The sequence below is a fragment of the Nuphar pumila genome, chromosome 15 (assembly GCF_984573655.1).
Source record: "Nuphar pumila chromosome 15, dmNupPumi1.hap1.1, whole genome shotgun sequence".
NCBI classification, from domain to species: Eukaryota; Viridiplantae; Streptophyta; class Magnoliopsida; order Nymphaeales; family Nymphaeaceae; genus Nuphar; species Nuphar pumila.
Window position 1 is genome coordinate 1,652,938 of NC_143263.1, and position 24,513 is coordinate 1,677,450.

Consider the following 24,513-nt stretch of genomic DNA (forward strand, 5'->3'; position numbering starts at 1 on the left):
ACTCATTTGAAAACAGCCACTCAATGGTTCCTTGTTCTGGATGCAAAGAATTCAGTAAAATCTCCATTTTCCTACATAAAATCAACAAAGGGGCCCTTTACCTGCAAGATGAGCCAAAATTCTGTAGCATCTGAAACTGCTTAAAACAGCACCCACGAGCAGCTTTTCAACTACTCGACCACCCCCAACCAGATCTGAACCGGCCTATCATGCAACAGTTCAGCTACTCAGTGTTCAGAACACTAGTGAAAGGCTACAGCAACACGCAGGACAAAATATGTTTCATGCCCTTTTGGTACAACTTTGGATTATACTCCCTAAGAAAGAAAAAAGAAAAATAATAATACAGTTTCATGCCTTCAAAGTGTACAGATCTATCAACGATCTGCAAATAAAAAATGTTCTCCAACCCCTACCCAAGCATAACTCTAAAGTAAATTAAACAATGCTGATGATAAAACCCTCTAAAGAAAAAAACTATGAAAATTGTGGTTAAATTAACGAGATGGTTACTAGGATACACTACAAGTCCTTCTTTTGTGCCACCGTGGCCTGCCTTCGCCGCCTTTTCCATGCTGGAACTTTCCCTGGAAATGCCCACCGTAGTGTCCGCTCCCATACAAAACAACTTAAAATCATGAGCATTGCCCATCCAAGCAGCTTCGCACCAAAAGGCTGAGGCAAAGGTACCAACTTCAACCAATCATTCAAACTCCTGAACAGATCAGATGTAATAGCTGTGAAAAACACTACTGATGCCACGAGTGCATAAAAGAAAGGCTTGTTCTCCCTTATGCTCTGGTTAAAAGGATGACCCATGTAGTTTACAGCAAAGGTTGCAACCTGAATCATCATGCTAGCCATGTAAGAGACGGTGTTCACCAGATTGGGATGGAAGCCCGAATCTGGCTCTACGCATTCCTCAGGCATGTACTTCTCGGCTTCCTTCACAGATGAGATGAGGAAAAACAGGTGAATGGCAAACTGACCAAGCAGGGAAAGAAAGACGTAAGCACAGAATATGTTCGGGTGTGGTCGCTGGGGCGACAGAGTGGAAAGTGGCCGAGCATGTGAGATGAAGAGGAAGAATGCTGCTGTGAAGACACCACTTATGGTGGCTTGCATGTCACCAAGTTTAACACCATCCAGGTACATTACGCTCAGAACGTAGGCAGTGGCCAGGCAGTTGAGGCCAAGAATCTTGAACATCTGAAGTGTGGTTACAAGTGTACTCCGACCTTGGCGGATTATGTCCAGTGTGGGTGAAACTGATGCATGTTTTGCAGTGAATGGTGATGCCATTGATGCATCTCCAAGCTTGACAATGGGTGGTGAACGGCCATCACCCTCTTCATTCATCTCATCCATGAGCTTCTTCAGTTTGAGGTGCTTCTTCTCAGCCGCAGTTAGGTGGCGATTACTGGTGGCAAGAGAATCTGATTCTGATGCCTTGGATGGTTGACCGGGTCTATTTTTACTCTGCCCAAATTCATCTCCATTCAGATTCAGTGGCTCCATCCCTGGCCTTGGCTTCTTTGATTTGCCTACCTTCAAATCAGCCTTGGAAGACTGTGCTGATGATGAATCATCTGGTTTAGCCGGTGGCATTGCATTCAAGAGGGCAACACCAACATGGGCCTGCAAAATGTGTTTAGCCCAAGAAATATTAGGCTCAGATCTAAAATATTCCTCCTGAAAACAGAAGGATTTTAACTACTGGAAGTGTGGCTACTAACTGCAAGGCCAGATTAATAAGCACCAACTCCTAAAGCACATGCACGATAAATAAGAATTCAAAAGATCTATGATAATTAAAAAGGTTTTGGCTTTAGGATCTGTGCATCAAACCTGAAGTTCATACATGATGTTAGACTTTAGCCTACATCAATGGGATACGTGCATAAGAAACAGGTAACACGGCTTTGACTAGAATTTTTCATCTCAATTGTGCTAGCAGGATACTATATTTTAGTTTCCACCATAATATACCCATGTAGTAGCCTTAAAAAGTATATATGATGAGTTTTCTGTTTCAATATCCTGGTAGCATAGCCTTCATGGGATATGTTTAGAGTAACAGTGAATTATCATATCAACTTAGACTTAAACATGATCTAAGGGGTTTTGGCCTAGTGGGGTGGGGCCTTGGCTGATAGACGGGTAGTCAAGGCTCGATCCCATGGGCATCACCCCTCTCCGCAAGCCAATGCCCAGCATAGGCCCCGGGGGCAGGGGTCTCAGCCTCGGAGTTTTACACCACCAGCATGAAGACCATAGGTATGGCAGGCTGAGCCAGCACAGCCAGATCTTCATGCTGGGTGCAGTTTCTTCAGGTTATAAATCGAAAAAAAAAAAAACTAGTCAACACCAAGTCCTCAGCTCATCGAACCTCATATTCAGGTTGAAAGACCCAGATAGGTGTTAAAATGTAATCTCGTATTTGTATAAATATATATATATATATATATATAGAGAGAGAGAGAGAGAGAGAAAGACATTTACATATATACCACACTATGTCACAGGGATTCGGCCAGACAGGTGCCGCACCCGCGTCGACACGACGCGATGCGATGCGGGTGCGGTCAACCCGACCCTGGATGCGTTGACCGCACCCAGCGTCATTTTGGTCCAATTTCTTGATTTTTTTTTTTTTTAAAATCCCTGTGAAATGGGCTGCGGAATTTAAAAAAAAAATCTGCTGACAGCTGACCGCGCAGCGGGACCCGCCCCTTGCTGGATTTTGATTTTGATTTTGGCCTTGATAGCTTCAGTCTCTTTAGAGTTGCCTATTCCCTGACGAGGACTTCCAGATTCTTCACCTCTCCCCACCCCTTGCTGGATCCCTGCAGGTAGTGATGAGAGAATGAAAGGACGGAACAGCCGATGCCTGCTTGCTGCTGCTACTCTTGTTTTATAAAGGGGGCACTTGTGTCCACAACATCTGACAAGCTTTGTTGGCATCCCATGCTATTCCTGCCTCCAAACAATGAATTCGCAGCGTTGGTTAACTTGGAAATGATGATCCATCTTCCTCAAAAATTAAAACCAAAATTCAAGAGCCTTTTGAAGTCTTTATCCTTCAACCATCCAGATCTTTCTTCGTCAAGGATTTTCTCTCTCCATAATAAATGATAATGGTGGTGGTAGCCTTGGTGGCTATTAGTATTCACTTTTCTCCTGACGAGATGGGTGCTTTAGCCGTAGCCTAGTGTAGACCTCTCTTTTCCACATGTCAAATCCAATAAATTTCTTTTAGCTGTCATCCAGAGTCTAGACTGGAGATCTGTGTGCAACTGTATATAAAATGAAATTTGAAGAACCCTAGGCAGTGGCGGTGGAGCCGTAGGCCTCGTGAAGACTCTCTCTCCAACAAACCACATCAAACCTTTCGCTTATATTTTTTTTCATGAAGACCAAAGAGTTTCAAACATGATTGAATCATGACAGTCAGCAGAACGCAGCAGGCTGGGTCGATCAGATTGTCAATCCTTTCAGTTCATCAATTTTGTCCCGTTGCGCCAAAGTACACAACAAGCAGAACGTACGTTACAAGTCTTCAAACAAACACACCAGCAAAAAAAAAACTGGTTATAAGTCCTATATATATATTTTTTGCCGCACCCCCTCACCCGGGTTTTTTGGAAGTGCCGCATCCCCGCACCCGCACCCATGTGACATAGATACCACGTATATATGCAAATATATCTCTATATATAAATATATAGTAATTCTTGTAAAACACGACAAGGTATTTTTGTCTTTTTTGTTTTACGCATATTCCAATAGGAATATGTTGTATTTATTTTTTATTATTTAATTTTTTTCATATTTCATTTTTCTTTTGGTCAAACCTTGGGGGGCCAAATATAGTCGTTGGGCCCCTCCAACGACTATGTTGGAGGCCCCTCCAAGGCCTCCTTTGGTTCCTTATAAATAGGGGTATTTCCCCTTGTTGTAAGCAAGCTTGTGAGCTCAAGCTATTTTCTCTTTTTCAAATATATTTCTTTTTCATGCCTTTGTGCATGATTATTTTTGTGTGTACTTGTTCAAGTGTGATTTGAGTGCCTTTGTGCACATCTCTTGTGAGGTATTTGTGCTTGCATGTGTATTGTCTCTTCGTAGACATTTTTACATGGTATCAAAGCTTGGTTAAAGATTGAAGATCGTGTGATTCTTTGTTTTTTGGGTGCCTCAAAAAACGTGCCTTTGGCTTTTTGGAGTTTGGAGTGGGGGACTTCTCTTCCTTCATTATTTTAGAAGGGCCTTACGACAAATAAGATTTAAAAATCTTATTGGGGTACGTATTTCTTCTTCCATCTTTCCTCTCTAATGGATGAAAAAGAGTCTCATTTCTCTCTTTGATTTAAACTCAATGGCTTCAACTATTACGCTTGGGCCGGAAATATGGAGGCTCACATAAAAGGAAAAGGTCTTTGGGGTTATGTGCAAGGCACAATCCCGGAACCGGAACCCAAAATCACCGTGATAGAGAAAGGTGAAATCAAGATCCTTGAAGGGGAGGAAAGAATCAAAGCTCCTGAGGAGTATTCGAAGAAGCATGATGAATGAGAAATGAAGAATTTCAAAATATTGTCTTGGATTTTTTCTTCCGTTGAGACCAAAATCAACGTGAATATTATCAAATTCAAAAAGGTTCCTCAAGCATGAAAGTATCTTGAGAAAATGTATACTTCTAGAGACTTGTCTCATAAATATTACCTTCAAAAGAAGGCTCTAACTCTTCTTCAAGGCGAAATGACCATTAGAGAATATTTTGTGAAACTTTCTTCCATGTGGGATGAGCTTGCTATGCTCGAACCAAAATAGAGTGGAGAGGCGATTGAACTTCGCTACAAACAATTAGAAGAAGATCGATTCTTCAATTTTTTGAATGGGCTAAGGCCCAAATTTGAGCAAATAAGGTCTTCTCTTTTGTCATCTTTCACTACTCTTGAAGATGTTATCACCAAATTAAGTGGGGAAGAAACCCGTATGGGTCTAAGTAAGCAAGGCTCTAACGTGCTTGCGGTTCCATCCAACTCCGAAGACAATGATGGGGTCAATGCGGTGTCTAGACCCAAAAACAATTTAAGAGCCTATCGTCCCCCTCATTTTAAAAATCAAAATCAAGGAGAAAATGGTGGACAAGGTGGAAAAAAGGATTATAGCAAAATTATTTGTCATTTTTGTAAAGAACTGGGGTATATCAAACCCGTTTGTCCCAAATGGAAGAAGTTGTTAGCCATGACCACCACTAAGCCGCAAAAGGAGGAGACTTCTTCAAATGGATTTCTTTCGCTAAACCAAATTGTGGAGGCACTTCAACCTCTCCTCAAGGGAGCCATCTCGGGAGCCGCTATATCTTCTTTCTCTCCTCCAGGTAAAACTTTTTGGATTTTGGATTCGGGTGTGTCCTTTCATATGTCCCCAAACATGTATACTCTTTCCGAATATTCAAAAAATAGTTCTCCATCTTTTGTTTCTACTGCGGATGAGACTTCTCTTGAAATTAAAGCTGTTGGGAATTTTGAAACTCAAAACTTTTTCATCCCCAAAATTAGATTTATACCAAAATTAAACTTGAACCTTCTCTCTGTTTCTCAACTCTCGGATCATGGATGTGCTATGTCACATGGGTGCGGGTGCGGGGATGCGGCACTTCCAAAAAACCCGGGTGCGGGGGTGCGGCAGGGGCAAAAATGTAAATATATATATATATATATATATATATATATAATTTTGAAGTTTTAACAGTTTAACATTTAACAGTTAACATTGTCATAATATGATTCATCATGCATGCAGTATATCAACATAAATATCAAATTATCAATCAAATAAGTAAAGCAATTACATAAATCGACCTAAATATCAATCAAATAAGTAAAGTATAAAAGAACTAAATTACATACCAAAGTATATCCTGATGAAGTAATGGATGTTAATAATTTTCTTCTTCATCATCAAATGCATCATTAAAAGGAATACTGGGCTCAGCTAAATCCATGTTTGTTATGTTGAAATCATGTTCTCCCTCGAAGTCACACTCTTCTAGGTTTAAATCCCAAAATTTGGATGTTCCTTGTCTGCGTTATAAACCCAATTTGAAAATGATAAATACAATACAAGTATATTTAAATAAAAACTAAGAAATAATCAAATAACTAAGAGAGCAAATTAGTACCTATATTCATCATTGCTTCGCGAAAGAAATCGAAGATTTGAATGAACATATATTAAATCCTCTGCACGCTTGCTAGTGAGTTTGTTTCTCTTCATGTTGTGGATTTGAGAATATGTGCTACAATTTCTTTCACAACAAGATGAACTAGCAGGTTGCGATAGCAATCTTAATGCAAGACATTGGAGAAGAGGTGTTTCTGATCCAAATGTTGACCATCATGTGATATGATCTATATTATCTTCTTCTCTCGAGAATAATGTCGGTCCATATAATCTCGAAGATGAAAATTTTTCAAACTCTTGTGTGACTTGAGGTAAAAGATATGCTTCTAGAAAAAGTCTTGTCATACACATATTTCTATGTCTTGATAGCTCTGGGTCTAAATTTGGAGGGACACGACCAATACCACCAGCCCGCCACTTATTTGCATAATATTTTGGATTAAGAGAATGTGTCATTCAATGGAAATGAGTGTTGCTCTTATCCCATCTTCTGACTAAAATTGAATGAATATGATTAAAAAAATCTGAATCATCCAATGCAGGATTTTTTTCTTCATGCTTGAAAGTTATAACTTGTATTTTTTCAATCATATTATCCCACATTTCATAAACTCTGTGAAGCATGGGCTTATCCTTATCAACTTCTCTTAACATTTCCCAAATAGATTGCGTAAATTGAAGAAAGTATACCACTCTGTCCCAAAACTCATCATCAAGAATGAATTTTTTAATTTCTTGAGCCTTGATATCATCATCAGCACGATAGAATGTCCAATTTTCATCAGTCACCATGTTAATCAAAGCATTCTTCACTCTTTTAATCATCTTCATCATCACAATGATGGACGCAAAACGTGTTTCAGCGACCTTCAACAATTTCAGATCAGAATGCCTATTAAATATAGCATTAGCACGATGGTGGTTAACAACAAAATTCCTAATGCTTTTGACATTTCTTTTGAAATCTTCAATCCATGAACATAAAGCATATGCTTGTGAATTTTCTTCTTCTTTGGGGTTGCAGATGCTCTTTAGGGCTAAATTTAAGTTGTGTGCTACACAGGGAGTCCAAAAAATACGAGGGTACTCACTCTCTAAACTCAACGCTGCACTTTTACAAACTGGAGCGTTGTCTGTAATGATTTGTACAACTTTCTGATCACCCACTTCTTTTATCACTTATATAAACAATCCCTTCAAATACTCTGCATTTTTATATTCCCCAGATGCATCAACTGCTTTCAAGAATATTGGGTCACTAAGCGAACAGGCAATAGAATTGATTAATGGACGCCTTTGAATATCTGTCCATCCATCAGACACAATAGAAACTCTATTTTTCTCGCATGAATATTTTTTAATCTCTAGCAACCTCTCCACATTTGCCCTCTCTTCTGCAAGAAGTGTGGTTCGTATTTTTTCTGAACTTGGAGGCACATAACCACTCAAATTACAATTTTCTAAGGATGTTACTAAATCCTTTCAATAAGGATTTCTAGCCGCATTAAATGGGAGTGAACCAGAATAAAAATACCTCCCAACTTTTCTATCCAATTTTTCTCTTCCATATGTATTGAATGATGCTTGTATCGTTCCTCTACCTCCTACATTGACTTTTCTTTTTTTTCAGCATCTTCTTGGTGGCTTGCAAATGACACACTGAATGCAGAAGAATCGGCCATTGCCTTTCTCTTCTCATATTCTTCTTGTATTGTCTTCGCATTGCCTCATCAACTTTTCTGCAAGCTGAAATGCCATGTCATGCTATCTTCAACAAATGAGCCTTCACTCTTGTGTAAGACCCAACAAAATCTCTTTCGCAGAGCTTGCATCGAAATCTCTTGTTTCCACCACCTCCTTCTCCAGTTTTTGCAAGTTTATCTGCATGTACCCATAGTGGCCCCACATCATCAATCCCACTGCAACTATCAGCAAAACTAGCAGCAGAACTCACATGTTGGGATGAGGATGACGCAAGTCCTTTCCCTTTATCCGTCATTTTTATCCTGAAAACACAAAAAAAATACATTAAAATTTTCAAATCAATTATACTCGACCCCCTCCCCCTGTCGAAAACACAGGGAGAAGGGGGGGCTCAGCCCCTCCCCTGCCAACCAAACAAGAGAGCGAGAGGGGGGGGGGGGGGGGGGGGGCTCGGCCCCTCGCCTGAAATCAAAGGGAGTAGGGTGGGGGGCTCGGCCCCTTCCCTACCGAAAACAGAGGGAGCAGGGGGTTCTCAGCCCCTCCCCTGTCGACCCAACAAGAGAGCGAGAGGGGGGGCTCGGCCCCTCCCCTGTCGACCCAAAAAGAGAGCCAGAGGGGGGAGGGGCTCGGCCCCTCCCCTGTCGACCCAAAAAGAGAGCCAGAGGGGGGAGGGGCTCGGCCCCTCCCCTGCCGACCCAAAAAGAGAGCCAGAGGGGGGGGGGGGGGGGCTTGGCCCCTTCCCTGTCGACCCAACAAGAGAGCGAGAAGGGAAGGGGGTGCTCGGTCCCTCCCCTGCCGACCCAAGAAGAGAGTGAGAGAGGGTACATACCTGCGAAAGGAGAGGAGGAGCCTGAGAGGTGGAGCTGGCAAGAGAGAGCTCGAGCTCAGGGGGAGAGGAGAGGAGAGATTAGGGCAAAAAAAAAATTGCCCTAATCCTCCTTTTCATCGGGGAAGAAAAAATTTTAATGTCAAAACAGTGGACAAAAATGACCCTGGGTGCGTTGACCGCACCCAGGGTCGTGTTGACCGCACCTGCGTCGCGTCGACGCGGGTGCGGCACCTGTTTTGCCGAGTCCCTGTGACTTAGTGGATGTGATATTAAATTTTTCTCTAATAAATGTTTAATACAGGATCGTCAGTCTGGAAAATTGATTGGGGAAGGCTCTAGGAAGGGAGACTTATATTATATGGACTCTCTTCAAGTTCCTAAAAAATCTTTTTATAATGTTGCCCAACATAAAGATATAAGTGTTTGGCACAAAAGACTTGGTCATCACAATATCACCAAGTTATCTTATTTGCATTTTGCTAAAAAATCTTTGTAAAGATACATTCTCTTGTAATGATTGCATTTTTGAAAAAATGAGAAGTATGCCTTTTGAACAAAGATCCATGTTTACTTCAAAAACTTTCGAAATTGTTCATTCGGATGTTTGGGGACCGACACCTGTTGTTTCAAAGGGAGGATTTGCTTATTATGTGATTTTTGTGGATGATTTTTTTAGATACTCTTGGATATATTTTCTTAGACATAAGCATAAAGTTTTTTCATGCTTTAAATCATAGCATGTGATGATTAAAAATCAGTTTAATAGCGGCTTAAAGATTTTTAGAACCGATTCCGAAGGAGAATATCTCTCAAATGAATTCAAGAAGTATCTTGAAGATAGTGGTATTGTTCATCAAAGGTCATGTCCTAAAACCCCTCAACAGAATGGGTTGGCCGAAAGAAAACATAAGCATATCATTGAAACCACTCAAACTCTTCTTATAGCTCAAAATATTTCAAAAAAAAATTGGGTCGAAGCAGCTCTTACATCTGTCTATCTTATCAATCGTTTACCATTTAGAAATTTGGGTAAAATCTCTCCTTTTGAAACACTATACAAAAGGGAACTTGATTATAACAGATTGTGAATTTTTGGTTGTAAATGTTTTGTTCTTACAGATAAAAATGACAAACTTTCACCTAAAGCTATTCCCTGTGTCTTCCTTGGATATTTCGAGACTCAAAAAGGCTTTCGTTGTTACGATTTTAAAAATGATAAGTTATATGTTTTAAGAAATGTGACGTTTTTAGAAAATGAGAGTGGTTTTGAAAAAAATGAATCTCACCACGAAAATGTTGATTATTCTTTTTTATTTGACCTATTATCCAGTAATGATGATATGTCTAGTGATGATGAAATATCATCAAACCATGGTAATGATAATGAAGTAGACATTAACGACTTCAACTCACCCAGTACTCAAGAAAACAGAACAACAAATGACCCAATAATCTATTCTCGTAGAGATAGAAATACTTTCAAAAGTGCAATTAAGCAATATAGTGATTCTATTCCCACACATGATCCCAGACGATCTGAAAGAAATAGGAAGTCTCCAACAAGATTTGTCTCTTTTGACTATTTTTCACCTAAGTATAGAGTTTGTCTTAGTGCTATTCATTCTTATTTTGAACCAAGAAATTTTGAGGAAGCCAAAAAATGTGTCGAATGGCAAAAAGCTATGGAAAATGAACTCAGAGCTCTTAGGAAAGCTAACACATGGAAATTTCAAACTCTACCCTTTGGAAAGAAAACTATAGGTTGTCGTTGGGTGTTTAAAGTTAAGACTAAGAGCGATGAATCTCTGGAGAGGTATAAAGCTCGCTTAGTCGCGAAAGGGTATGGTCAAGAATATGAAATTGACTATGAAAAGACATTTGCACCCGTAGCACAAATGGTTACAGTCAGATGTTTTATCACTATTGCGTCTATTAAAAAATGAAACATTTTTCAAATGAATGTTAAAAATGCCTTTTTAAATGGTGATCTTAATGAAGAAGTTTATATGGATGCCCCACCAGGTATGAAAGTTCCTAAGGATAAAGTTCTTCATCTTCGGAAAGCTCTTTATGGCTTGAAACAGACACCCAAAGCCTGGTATGACAAATTTAACAATGTTATTTTAGAAAATCGATTTTCTTCCTGTTATACAGATACTGCATTATTTATCAGAAAATCCGATGCAGGTATTGTGATATTATTATTATATGTTGATGATATGTTAATAACAGGTGATGATGTCAAAAGAGTCAAGGATATCAAATCCGGCTTGACTTCGAAATTTGAAATGTTAGATTTAGGGTTTCTAACATATTTCTTGAGAATTGAGGTTGCTTACTCCCAATGTGTTTATTTTCTATCTCAAACTAAACTTGCTTGTGATATTATTGACAGGTCAAGAATCTTAGATGACAAAATTTGTGAAACTCCTAAAATAGTGGGCTAAAAAATGAAGATTGATGACGGGATCCCTCTGACCGATCCTACTCCTTACAGACAATTGGTAGGCTCGTTGATGTATCTTAGCATCACACGGCCTGATTTGTCACATGTGATTCATATTGCCAGTCAATTTCAACATGCTCCTACAACGGTTCACATGAGTGTCGTTCTTCGCATCATCAGATACTTAAAAGGAACTGCAAATAAGGGAGTATTTTTGTTTTCATCCTCTGAATTAAAGTTAATTGCATATATTGATTCTGATTGGGGAGGTGATACCAATAACCGTCACTCCACCACTGGTTTCTGTGTTTTCTTAGGTGAATCGCTGGCCTCTTGGAGGTGCAAGAAGCAACAAAAGGTCTCTTTGTCCTCCACCGAAGCTGAGTATAGAGCCATGACATCTACAACCATGAAAATAGTATGGATTAGGCGTCTGCTAGAAGATATGAGAGTTAATATTCAAGAACTAACAAAGCTATACTATCACAATAAGAGTGCAATATACATTACCAACAATCATACTTTTCATGAGTGCACAAAGCACATAGAGATGGACTGCCATTATGTTCGAGAAGAATATTTGAAGAAGGTTATCGATCTTCCATATGTGACATCTGAATATCAACTAGTAGACTTCTTCACCAAGGCGCTTTGCTCCCCTAGATTTAATTTTCTTTTGGGCAAACTTGCGGTCATCACACTGTAAGTTTGAGGGGGGGGTCAAAATGTAATCTCGTATATGTATAAATATATATATATATATATATATTTATACATATATATAGAGATACATTTACATATATACCACGTATATATGCAAATATCTCTCTCTATATATAAATATATATAGTAATTCTTGTAAAACCCGACAAGGGTATTTTTGTTTTTTTTGTTTTGCGCATATTCCAATAGGAATATGTTGTATTTATTTTTTATTATTTCTTTTTTTTCTTTTTTTCTTATTTCTTTTTTCTTTTGGTCAAACCTTGGGGGGCCAATATAGTCGTTGGGCTCCTCCAACGATCACATTTGTGACCGTTGGAGGGGCTCCAACGACTATGTTGGAGGCCCCTCCAAGGCCTCCTTTGGTTCCTTATAAATAGGGGTATTTCCCCTTGTTGTAAGCAAGCTTGTGAGCTCAAGCTATTTTCTCTTTTTCAATATATTTCTTTTTTATGTCTTTGTGCATGATTATTTTTCTTACGCCTTTGTGCGTACTTGTTCAAGTGTTATTTGAGTGCCTTTGTGCACATCTCTTGTGAGGTATTTGTGCTTGCATGCGTATTGTCTCTTCGTAGACATTTTTATGGTAGGTTGCAGCCTCCCACTGCACGGACTAAAACTTGAAACACCATAAAGACAGTACTTACCAATTCTTCCTTTTAATTTCATGTTTGCTTTGTAGCACTAAATTGTTACTTTTGGCAAGAGTTCCACATAGGATGCACACATGCATGGCAAATCAGACTTATTTTATACTAATCCAAAGATATGAAGGATTGTGCAGCACAGAACATGTTAGGATGTTAACCTGCTTTAAAGCCCCAACATCATTTGTCCCATCTCCACACATTAAAGTTATCCTTCCGACTGTCTTGAAAGTGGTCGTGATAAGTTCCTTTTGATCTGGGGCAACCCTTGCAAAGACCTAAATTTGTTATGGGAAAATATATTATTAGATGAAACAAATATATGAACAGAAGTTTCAACCCAACCCTGAGGATGCTCACCTTCACAAATGGAATGACTTGGAGGACAGCTGAAGTTTGTTGCAACATATCAAAGCAGTCTCCACCAATACAAAGATCAAAAGACTCCGACAAAGATTCCACTTCATTCTGGCTGCATAAATGACTATGACATGTAAGGAGCAATCGTTTATAGTTTGGCAGAAAACATCACTGGCATTCCTAAATTCTGCTCAGATGCAAAATTTCATAGCAGCTCATCACATTTCTTTCAAGTACCAATGGGAATGTAACATACACATAACAAAATAGATGAGTCCTTATGATGACTATGGGAGCAGATGGATTCACATCAGTGAGATGTATTGGATTCTTGTGACCTAATAACGGACTAAGTTCATAGTGGCTGGTTGGGTATGGATAGCCATAGGTTGCCAGAGCACGATATGCTCACAACAGGCTTGCACACAAGGTTCTTCTCATGTAGTGCTCCAGATGGGCAGGGGAAGTAGACCCAGAAAAGTCGAACAGGTGAGGATCTCTGGCACTAATTGACTTATGACTATTTTCATAGAAAGATCCAAGATATGATAGGGGATGCCTAAGCAAATTTTGCCACAAAATTTGAAGTTACTTTACCATATGCTCACCAGTAAGAAATTATCTCACTTTCCTCTGGAGAGATCCATTCGAACCCCTGGGAATTCTTCACTGGAGTCAGAATCAATGTTGGTTTAGAAATTATATGAACTTGGCTTGCAACATGGCAGGCTGTCAAGGCTTGATCTCCAGTGATCATCACCTAGAAAGAAACCATGGTTAGGAACAATGTGAACCATGAAATACACCAGTACTAGATTTTACGTGGTTTACCAAATCATGGGATGATCCTTTCAACTCAGACAAAACAGCAGCAGAGTCTGCTCTAATAGGACAATTGAAAACCTGATAGTTAAAGAAACAGTAATACCAAATTAGAACCACCAAATTTGCATCAACCATAATCACTTTGCATTTGACAAGCAATCACCATGACCTTGCATATTGTGCAATCAGAACAGCCAATCTGTACAAACAGTGAGCAAAAATAAGAGTGAAAGGATAATCTGTTTGAAGGTACTCACCGCAAAACCAGCAAAGATCAGATCACTTTCCACCAAATCTCTATCCAAGTTCCTGGCCTCGCTGATCTGTGTCCCATAACCATGAATCAACACTTAGAAGGTACAAACAAAGGTCCACATTTTAGGTAAGCTGAACTCAAGAAAACACTAGAAACAGCAATGACCAGAATTGCTTCGTGGAACTTGTTTTCTACTTTATAAGCATGGCAACACGTGGAATCCAAATTACATGACTATTTTGAAAGTTCTCCAGATTATAAGGAATTCCGATTATATGATGTTCTTGTTAAATGGTAGCTATATATATATATATATATATATATATATATATATATATATATATATATATATATATATATATATATATATATATATAGTGATTGGTAGCTGCAAAATCCATAGGTACGAAATCCGTGGTCAAACATGTTGACCGTCCATCGTGCATGTTGATGGACGGCCAGTGCAAAACAAAACAAAAAATCATGTTTTTGAGGAGTTTTTCTGCCAAAGGGGCATTAGCAGCGACAAAATTGTTGTCGCTAATGCTCTGAGCGGAAAAATGCATTAGCGGCGATTTTTGTCGCCGCTAATGCCCCTTCGGCGGAAAAACACATCATTTTGATGCTATTTTTTTTGTGCGTGACCGTCCATCAATGTGCGCGATGGACGGCCAGCGCGATTGACCATCGATTTAGTACCTAAGCATTTCACAGCTACCAATATATATATATATATATATATATATATATATATATATATATATATATATATATATATATTCTTAGGATTCTATGTATTTTTTATTTTGTATTTGTAATAGGTCATGCCATTAGGGGCATTTTTGTAGTTTTTATTTTTTCATTTTTTTGAAACCCTTCTAGCCATTTAGGACTAGCCCAACTAGTGTGGCTAGATGGACTAGCGCTCTTGCTCTCTTTGTTCTCTCTATATATGGGATCTCTCCCATATATTTTTGTGTGGTTTTCTTACGCATTTTATATTGAATAAAATATTATTTTCTATATTGCTTGTGTTCTTTTGTGTGCTATTGTGAATGTGCCTTAGTGGCCGTGTATTTGCATTGGTGGCGAGTGTTTTGTCTTTGTAGGCTTGTGCTTAAGCACTTTCTTGTATGCTCTTGGTAGCATTGTGAGTACTTTTGTTTGTGATTTCATTACATGGTATCATATTGTACTTGCTTGTGGCTCGTGATTGTGGTAATTTTTAAGTGTCGCTTGTAGCTTTCTCCTCCAAAGATGGCTGAGAAGGAACCCGTGACGGTGATCTCATTCAAGTTCAACGATTCTAACTACCTTATGTGGGCCGCTGCCATGGAGAATCATCTCAAAGGAAAGAAACTTTGGGGGTACCTGAGTGGCACTACTTGTGAGACAACTGATACTCACAAAGACGGTGATCAAATTAAAGTGTTTGATGACGATGAACAAGAGAAGGCCCTTAAAGAATATCATGTCAAGATGGAGGATTGGGAAGCCGAAAATGCCCCAATTTTGTCTTGATTCTTAAATAGCATGAAACTCAAGATTGCTGCAAATATTGTCAAATTTAAAAAGGCATGTGAAGCTTGGGTTTTTTCAAGAGTATGTTCGTGTAAAAAGATTTAGCATGACAATATTTTCTCTAAGAGAAGATTCGGACTACGAGACAAGGAGACAAGCATGAGGGATTATTATGGAACCCTCTCCCATTTATGGGATAAGTTGGTCTTACTTGAACCTAAGTAGAAAGGCTCAACCATTGAAATGAGGCAAAAGCAATTAGAGAAAGAACATCTATTCACTTTTCTCTTCAGGTTAAGACCTGAGTTTGAACAAGTTAGGTCCTCTATATTACATAGGACCATTGCAAATTCTCTTGATGAAGCTCTAGCCGAGGTATACCAAGCGGAAACACGATATGTCCAAAGGAGGAGAGAAAGTTATTGTTGTATCAAGACCCAATAACAACATTAGAACATACAAATTTTCTCATTTTGGAAGAAACAACAATGGTGTAGAAAAAAGAATCATGTCATTTTTGTAATGAACCGGGGCATATCAAACAAGAATGTCCTAAACTCAAGAAGGCGACGACCATTGAAGAATCATCCAAAAAGGGAGATGAGACAAACAAAAAGGAGGAGATCTTAAGGATGTTCATCAACCAACTTGCGAAGGTTCTTCAACAATTCCTTAAATCATCTTGAATCTGAATCTCTTGTATTAGATCTCCCATATCCAAATAACCTAAAGCCCTATTTAAATCAAACTTGTCAGTCAAGGATTCGAGAAGCAGAAGCGGAAAGCAAGGCGCTTTCAAAATTTTAAAAAGCGAGAAGCATGGAACGACTTAGAAGCGAAAGAGGAATTGTTTTGAAAGCGACCTAAGAAGTGAGGGGAAAGCGAAAAAAGAGAAAAAAAAAACCAAAAAAAATGAAAAAAGGGGGAAGCGAGCTTCCCATTTTTTTGTGCGCCTCCCAGCACGTTTCAAAAGCGCGATGTTTTGCGCTTTCGAAATGCGCTTCGGGGAAGCGCACTTCCCCACTCCCTACGGCGCTTCAGATAACTCTAATTTAAAACAAATGGACCCTTACTCAATCCAGTTGAATCCTATCCAAAAGGATCCCCTTACCTATCTAGGCTTGAACTCAATCCATGGTCCAAAATTAACCTAAACTTTAGGTGTCCCCAGGGCACGAAGGAAAACCACACGCCTATGTCCTAGGGACTCGGCCAACCGGGTGCCGCACCCGTGTCGACGCGACGTGGGTGCGGCACTCGGTGAGGTCAACCTGACCCTAGGTGTGGTCAACGCACCCAGGGTCATTTGTGTCCAATTTTTGAACAAAAAAAAAGCCCGATGAAAAGGCTTAGGGGAGGAGGATTAGGGCAAATTTTTTTTGCCCTAATTTTCCTCCTGCCCGAGTTTTTCTCCTGAAGCCTTTTGACGCCGACGACCCTGACGCCGACGCATTCTGACCTCTCCTCCTCACTCCTCAGGTACTCGCTCTCTCTCTTCTCTCTCACTCGCTCGCTCTCCGTCACTCTCACTACCTCTCTTCTCTCTGTCTCTCTCACTCGCTCTCATATAAGACCTTAGGATACCGAGATGATGTTGGGAAGAGCCCGTCCCATCTAGAGATGGTCACTGTTTAGGCTGCAGCAGGAACCATGGCCGGTGCTTGCTCATCAGTTCTGACTACTCCGTTGGATACAATAAAGACGAGGCTTCAGGTGATTACTTCCACACTGTATTTCATGTGACTAGCTTTCACACTGTAAAGATGGATTAAGTGTCTTGACTTGCGAATACACCCTGTAGCATCTTTTGTAAAAGAAGAAATGGGTCTTGTGAGATTGACAACGTATAGCCTTCTTCGACTTCACATTGGCAGAATAGAAATAATATGTTGAATAGCTTGTTAATTTGTATCTTTATCTCTTGTTTTTTTTCTTGACAGTGATCAATAGTCCGAATGTTGAGTGCTGAATTCTGACTTTCTACACTTACCGGGGTATTTTATGCGTAGTCAAATGTATTGGTCTTGATATCATGGGAAAATCTTGGCAATTAAAAAAAACAATAAAAATAGTGGAAATAAGTAAGAAAAATAATATGTTTAGGTAATAAAATACATGTGTAAAAAATAGGGAAATAAGTAAAAAAAAATATACAAAGGAGACACATTTAACATATAGAAAAGAAATAAAAAAAAAGTAACTGAAAATATCATGCTATAAATATCTTTGAAAATACCACAATATTTTATTTTATTAAGATCCATTACTTCATCATCATATACATTATAGGATATACTTTTGGTATGTAATTTAGTTATTTTCTGCTTTACTTATTTGATTGTTTCTATAATATATTTAGGTTGATTAAATTGTGGTGTTAGTTTTTATGATGTAGAATAGAATTGTAGATTGTTAATTTGATTTATTGCATGCATGATGAATGATATTATGATAATTGTTTTTTATTTCATTAGTGTTACTGTTGTTAACTGTTAAAACTTAAAAATTATATATATATATATATATATAAATTTTTATATTTTTGCGACACCCCCGCACCCAAGTTTTTTGAAAGTGTCGCACCCCTGCACCCGCACCCGCACCCGCACCCGCACCCATGTGACATAGCCACACGCCTAGTGTTTGACCCTAGAAGTGACAAAGATCAAATACGACAACATTTTTCAGAGAGCCATCGCCTTGAGGACAAGGCGAATTTGAGAAGGGTGAATTGTTACGAACCGTCCTAAATCCGACCCTGGGAAGTCATTCTGGATCTAGATCCGCTCAAGAGACCCAGTTTGACAGGGACTAGAGGATCCCATTGGATTCTTATTTTTTGTCTTTTATTTCTTTTAGGACTCTTAGCTGGTCTTTTACTTCTTTTGCTCCAAACTCAATTTTTCCAACTACATGAAGAAAATCATGTTTTGACATTTCCTTTTAATGAACCAACTTAAATAGAAGGATGTTGATTTTTCTTTTACTATCGATGAATGGCTGTATGTGTTATCAATGTATCATCCATAATGTTTTGTCTTTTGGAAAAAGCATCTTGTTTTCTATAATCAACAAGCATGATCCATTTTAGATAAGATGTATATACCAGTGTCACCTATATCGGCGATATTTTGAAAATACGGTGATATCAAGTCAGCTGATATTATCTGCAATTTATCATGATATTTTCAAAATATCTCCAATATTTAAAATATTGTGATAATATCATGAAAATCTCATTTTTTTAATATTTAAGCATACATTTTCTATTTTTTGTTTCTTTTATATTTTAAAACCTTTTAAAATTTGTTTCTTTAGATTTTTGCAAGAAAAATTATGCAAAACTATTATTTTCCTATCTTTTTTCTTATTATTTATTTTTCCAATATTTTAAAACTTCTGAGATTTTCCAACTTTTGAAAATCTCTTCATGAAATACCTTCGCACAGAACATACCCTGATATAGGTGACTATACATATTGCAGTATGAATTACTTATACTCCATTAGCTAGCAGATAAGAAAATGGGAAATGCCATCCATAATTTGTTTCTAAAAGCTATAAATCACACACATTTAAGGGAAATCACAATGTGATTACAGCTAATGTGTTTCCCTTTACGAAGAGCAGAATTTGAAATGAGAAAGATGTATCCCATCACCATGAGGATGATAAATCAATGCCTTACACAACGTGTGAATGAGTATTGCACCTATCAGAAGATATCCATGGCAAAAGAAAGAAATGAGTTTCCTTGACCTATGTACAGAAAAAATCCTCAAAGATTTAGTTCATGCATGAAAGCTTTCTGAAGAAATTACTTTCATTTACAGGAAAATTTATGGTGATGCATCACAAAGACTTTTTCCAAAAAAATATTCTAGCATTGCTCCAAGGAATTCATATTCCAGTCATGATTAAAACCATGGTCGAGACAGAGACTAGAAACTTGAACATTTAAAACACCTTTCACTCTTGAAACTAATGCTCAAAAAAAGAAGAAAAAGTAGACGGAATCTTTGAAGAGGAAAAAACCCCAGTATCACTACACCATGAAGTCAGTGATACTTCTGTTGCATGTGCTCAAATGTACTCCTTGCGGGATACCATCCACATGAAGTCAGTGATTCATCAATTAACAGGCACACATAAATCAAATAGATCTTGCAGCACTCCTTTAAATATATTAAAGAAAGAATATCATAGCAAGGCAGAGCTGCAGAACACAGAGCTTCAGCAATTTTAATTGATAATTTACTTACTGTCATTTCAGGAATAGATTTGTATGCAAGGGCTAAAACTCTAGAGCCCTGCAGAGTAAATCGCTTGTAGGTCTCAACATACTTTGGTGGTAATTCAATCAGCCTCCCTTGGATGGTTTCTGGAGCACCCTGTACAGTGAATCAATTAAGTCACTGCTAAAAGAGCAACTAAAAGCATAACAGATGATCAATTGGTATATAAAACAACATTTGACTAAGAAATAGGGATTCAGTTTTCAAGAACATAAACAAGTGCAAGTAACAAAAAGCTGCTAACAAGTACAAAAGAGCAGCAACAGGTGATGTTCAACAATGACTGACCTTGACAAAAGCAAAAAATTCTTCTTGAACGCGAACAACAACTGCCATTCGTTTCAAATGAGATGCAAAGTGATGCCTTTGTATGATTTGTACAGCATTTCCATTCCCCCTGCCATAATGAACAAATAAGAATTAAATGCGTTTGCACAATTTCCAACTCACAAGCCATTAGATGTTGCACAATCATTGGGCAAAGACAATCTCCAAGATAATAATGTTCTTTCCTAAAAGTCTCAGCAAAAACACTTCTAGAATGTAAATGACATTTGATTACAAATTTCAACTTACAAGTTGCACGATAAGTTTCTAATTGCAATATGCATGAAACCATCAACCATGACTTCATTATACAAACAAAAAAATAAGTTCAACTTGAAAAAAAGGCTCCCGAAAGAATTAACAACCAAAACCTACAGGTCATAAGCATGTAACAGCTTGCAAAGTAAGAAACCATGAATTATGAAGGTATTCATTAAAGTTTAAATAACTTAGTATAATAATGCATTTTCCAAATTTTATTACCTGCATATTCATTTTTTTTAAATTAAGAAAGCCAAAAAACTCCCCAGTATACTTTTCTTCAATTTTGATTTCTCTCTTGAACAATCAAGTGATTTTTACAAGGTAACTTATTATCTATTTTGTTAGTCATTTCTATTAACTGAAAAGGATATTTCAAACCAAACAAAGAATCATAAGTTGCAAGAGCATTTTATCACAACATTTTTGCTATAAATTCAGCAAGGTTCACACAGACGTGCAGGGACAGACAACTGCACACACGCCTATGCACACCCCCCTCCCCCTCCCCTCTTTCAGAGATGCACTCTTTACTAGATAATAGAAACTTAGAAAGTTTACCACATCTTTTGCCCCTAATGAATTTTGAAAGTAATGGTGGTTAAATACATGAATTGTCACCAGCACACTGATTGTGTGTTTTCATAAAAAGTAACAGAAATACTTATTAGTTGCACTATGATAATTTAAGGCATGTTTTAATTTGTGATTTCATAAATTTATTAAAATGCCTTCAACATTGACAATTAATAAAAAGAGACATCATGATATTCAAAAATCTGTTAGCAACCTGGGGGGAAAAAGAAGTGGTGAACCTGTAACTTAACATCAATTAAATATCGTGGACATTTTCTAGAACACACCAATATCCCGCAATGAGAGAATGTTCTCAATTTGAATCTACTTGAAGTGATGCTTTTCCCCTTCATGTAAAGCATAGGAAAATTGTCCTCATTGTTCAAACTGATTTCTCATAATCAAGCATACTTTACTAGAAAATATGGGCTGCTGTCTCTCTTCTCTGATCACATTCCACAAGCATTTCACAACATAATCAAGGCACACCTCTTCCCCAATGAAGTTCAGAAAATTAGGCCATAGCACATATGAAAATTCCAGTCCCTTTGAGTATCTTATTGATAAATGAACTGTTTCTCTAATTAATTAATATACCAGGAGACAGTCATATTTTTAATATATTTGCTCCTACAGGAAATGCTCCACAACACCTACCCAGGTCCCCAGTTTTCTACTTCACTGTTTCTAATGGCACTTTAGTCATGTCAATTATGATGTCTTTTCTTTTTTAAAGAAGTAGAAAGTTGGACACAGGACAAGGCCCAAGTACCCCTTTTCCTTTCAAAGAAAAAATCTATCCTAAACTGGACAGAAATGGCACAAGAAAGTTAAGGCCAAAATGGAATGAAAACTCTCAAAAGCTTAAAAGATTAGCTGCTCAATTTAAGAACAATGCCAGCTGAAAAGGATTAATTAACAACTGTCTATTGAGATCAGCTTACTTTTTAGGTATGGCCTTCTCATCGGATGTATATGTCCATTCTATTCCTTTAAGTGCTGCCTTCTCAAGTGGATCACCAACCTACAGATCCAGAAAAGTCTAAAAATGTATCAGCAGAGAATTTTGTACAGTCCCTCCAGAAATCTTTTAATGACAAAACCATGACCTAGCAGAAATTACCAACTAGGTTATTCAATGCTCTTGATTTACCAGTTTATTGTCCACAAATACTAAGGCATGACAAGCAGCAAGAACTTCCTGAGTACGTGCTGGGATTTTACTTGTATCAGATTCTAAATCCATACTTGAAGTCAGGCCAACAAACCCCCTAAACTCCTGATAAGTACTATCTGTGAATCAGAAGCTTGAATACATATAAATGTTTGTGTTTGTGTGTGTGTGTGTGTGTGTGTGTGTGTGTGTGTGTGTGTGTGTGTGCGTGCAAAATAATTTTCAAAGTTGACTGTCATACCATGTCATCTGATGTAAGAGTACCAGTTTTGTCAAAGCAACATATATCAACCTAAACATGGTAAAATGCAATATTAGTAAAAATGAGGCTATATATTGCATGCACGAGGGCAACTTCAACAAAATTCTGGGAGAAACAACACTAACCTTCCCGGCAAAGGGAATTCGAAATGGCTCTGTGCAAAATATTCCACGTCGTGCCAGTGCAATCAATGATGTATTGACGGCAATGGAGAGTTCCATAGGAAGCTCAGGGGGGATTACAGAAGTAATGATTAATGAACAACTCAGGAAAAGTTTGTATTTGCTCCTTGATGGATCCTCTAATTCCTGAATCAGAAAATTAATTTATCATGACTCATGAGGTATTAATAATAAATAGTCAAAATACAAGGACATCAGAGTACCTTAAGGGTGTGTTTGATACGCGGGACACACCCGTGCAGGGACCAACCGATCCCTGCCCGGGCACTGTTCTGTGTCTGCTAAGCAGGGTGGGCCATATTCAGACAGCACAAATAGCGTCTTGTGCAGGCACTTTGCAAATCACTGCACAGGCCAGTCGCAGCCCCAGGGGTGAGACTGGAATGTCCAGGACAATTGCCATGTGTGCTGCCCACGTGGCAAAGAATATTCTAAGAGATATGTACAAAGAAGGTCATTTCACGCAATCATGCTTCTAATCGAAAAGCTGTTGAAAGTAAATGTTTTCCAGAGTTCTGATGGAAAAGGAGTTTTAACCTTTTTTAGGACATAACCAGCAGCAATAAGCGCAAACACAACTAAGAAGAGAATAAACAACCCACTTTCCCAGCTGTTTGCAGTGACCTGAGAATAGAAAACATGTTTGAGCTAACCAAAACAATTGAAAACAACACAACCAAAAACTTATTCAAGATAATTCAAAGGTTGTCTACCCTCTCAGTAGAGAACAAAATTGTCCGCATCAACTTCCCTTGACTTGTCTCAAATCCAGTTCGTATTACAATGGCCAAACACCCTCCATCAGGTGTTTTTAGATGAACTGCCTACAAGTTCCAAAATAATCACGTTATTATCGAAAGGCTCAATAAGAAGAACAAGTTTGAAATACCTTATCTGGAGTATGAAGCAAAATCTTTGTCCCCCCAAACAGGATATGATTTTTATCTCTCCTTACAGACAATTTCTCTTCCTTTCCTCTCCCTGCAATTGAAACCTAAAGTAACAGAAGTAATACAACACGTCATTGGAGTAGAAAAATTATATAACATAACCTAGGGAAAATAATCAAAGATCATGGTACTGATATAGAGAAACCCACAAAATCTGTCAATACACTTGCCGCCAAGCCAAACCAATTTTGAATAATATACACTGAGAGGAAATTGATTGAATGAACTAACACCATTACGAGGAACATGACTTAGAAAAATATTTTATCTGTGGATAAATCTCCCAAGACAAATAGGAAAACATAAGCATCTGAGCCCAAGCTTACATATGCCAAGGCCAGCTTGGTATAGCTAGGCCAACAAAACCCTAAGGCTATGGTGCATATGGGAACTCTAACATTTTATGCAACCCTACAAAAGCAATGGTGTGACCTGATGGTACCCATAGTGACCCTAAGGTCATAAGTGCAAATATAACATTACAAAATATCTCTTTTGCTTTTTTGCTTTTTGGGTGGGGTTGCAGCTATGTCACATAGGTGCGGGTACAGGTGCAGATGCGGCACTTTAAAAAAACTTGGGTGCGGGGAGGATATATATATATATATAATTTTTAACAGTTTTAAGTTAACATTATGTGTATTTGTGTGCATTTATGTATTTATATATATAATATAGATAAAAATGGACTTGATTAGGGTTAACTGAATCTACTTTTGGATAGAAATGGACCTCACTGTGGTTGACTTCACCTAACACAAAGGAAGCTGTGTCCAAGTGTCGCACCCGCCTGGGTGCGGGTGCGACGCGGGTGCGGTGCCCTGTTAGAAGAGTCCGTGTGACAGGTTTGGAGTGTAGCTGCGGGCTAAGGGGTGGGATGATGTTTTCATTTGAACAAGAGACCCTCAATTTAGTTTGGCTTGAGCTAAACCAAGCAAAACTCAATCTCAATTTAGCCAAGCTCGAGTTGACCTCAAGCTATGTAA

General features: G+C 38.3%; 1 protein-coding gene across 2 annotated transcripts in view; it reads right to left on the reverse strand.

The window, feature by feature from the left end:
• Window positions 1-268: 268 nt before the first annotated feature.
• The window catches only part of LOC149814085 (putative manganese-transporting ATPase PDR2), a 47,382-nt gene continuing 23,137 nt past the window's right edge, over window positions 269-24,513 (reverse strand). The window contains exons 8-22 of one of the 2 annotated variants that reach the window (XM_089990173.1): window positions 23,467-23,571; window positions 23,291-23,401; window positions 23,115-23,201; window positions 22,521-22,703; window positions 22,375-22,425; window positions 22,113-22,238; window positions 21,904-21,983; window positions 20,084-20,192; window positions 19,763-19,891; window positions 13,981-14,046; window positions 13,730-13,801; window positions 13,507-13,658; window positions 12,899-13,010; window positions 12,700-12,816; window positions 269-1,638 (exon numbers count right to left, since the gene is read on the reverse strand). In XM_089990173.1, the coding sequence (XP_089846299.1) occupies window positions 523-1,638; window positions 12,700-12,816; window positions 12,899-13,010; window positions 13,507-13,658; window positions 13,730-13,801; window positions 13,981-14,046; window positions 19,763-19,891; window positions 20,084-20,192; window positions 21,904-21,983; window positions 22,113-22,238; window positions 22,375-22,425; window positions 22,521-22,703; window positions 23,115-23,201; window positions 23,291-23,401; window positions 23,467-23,571 (2,616 nt within the window). In that variant the 3' untranslated portion in view covers window positions 269-522. The remainder of the gene's footprint in view (window positions 1,639-12,699; window positions 12,817-12,898; window positions 13,011-13,506; window positions 13,659-13,729; window positions 13,802-13,980; window positions 14,047-19,762; window positions 19,892-20,083; window positions 20,193-21,903; window positions 21,984-22,112; window positions 22,239-22,374; window positions 22,426-22,520; window positions 22,704-23,114; window positions 23,202-23,290; window positions 23,402-23,466; window positions 23,572-24,513) is intronic. The other variant, XM_089990174.1, reaches the window with a different exon arrangement.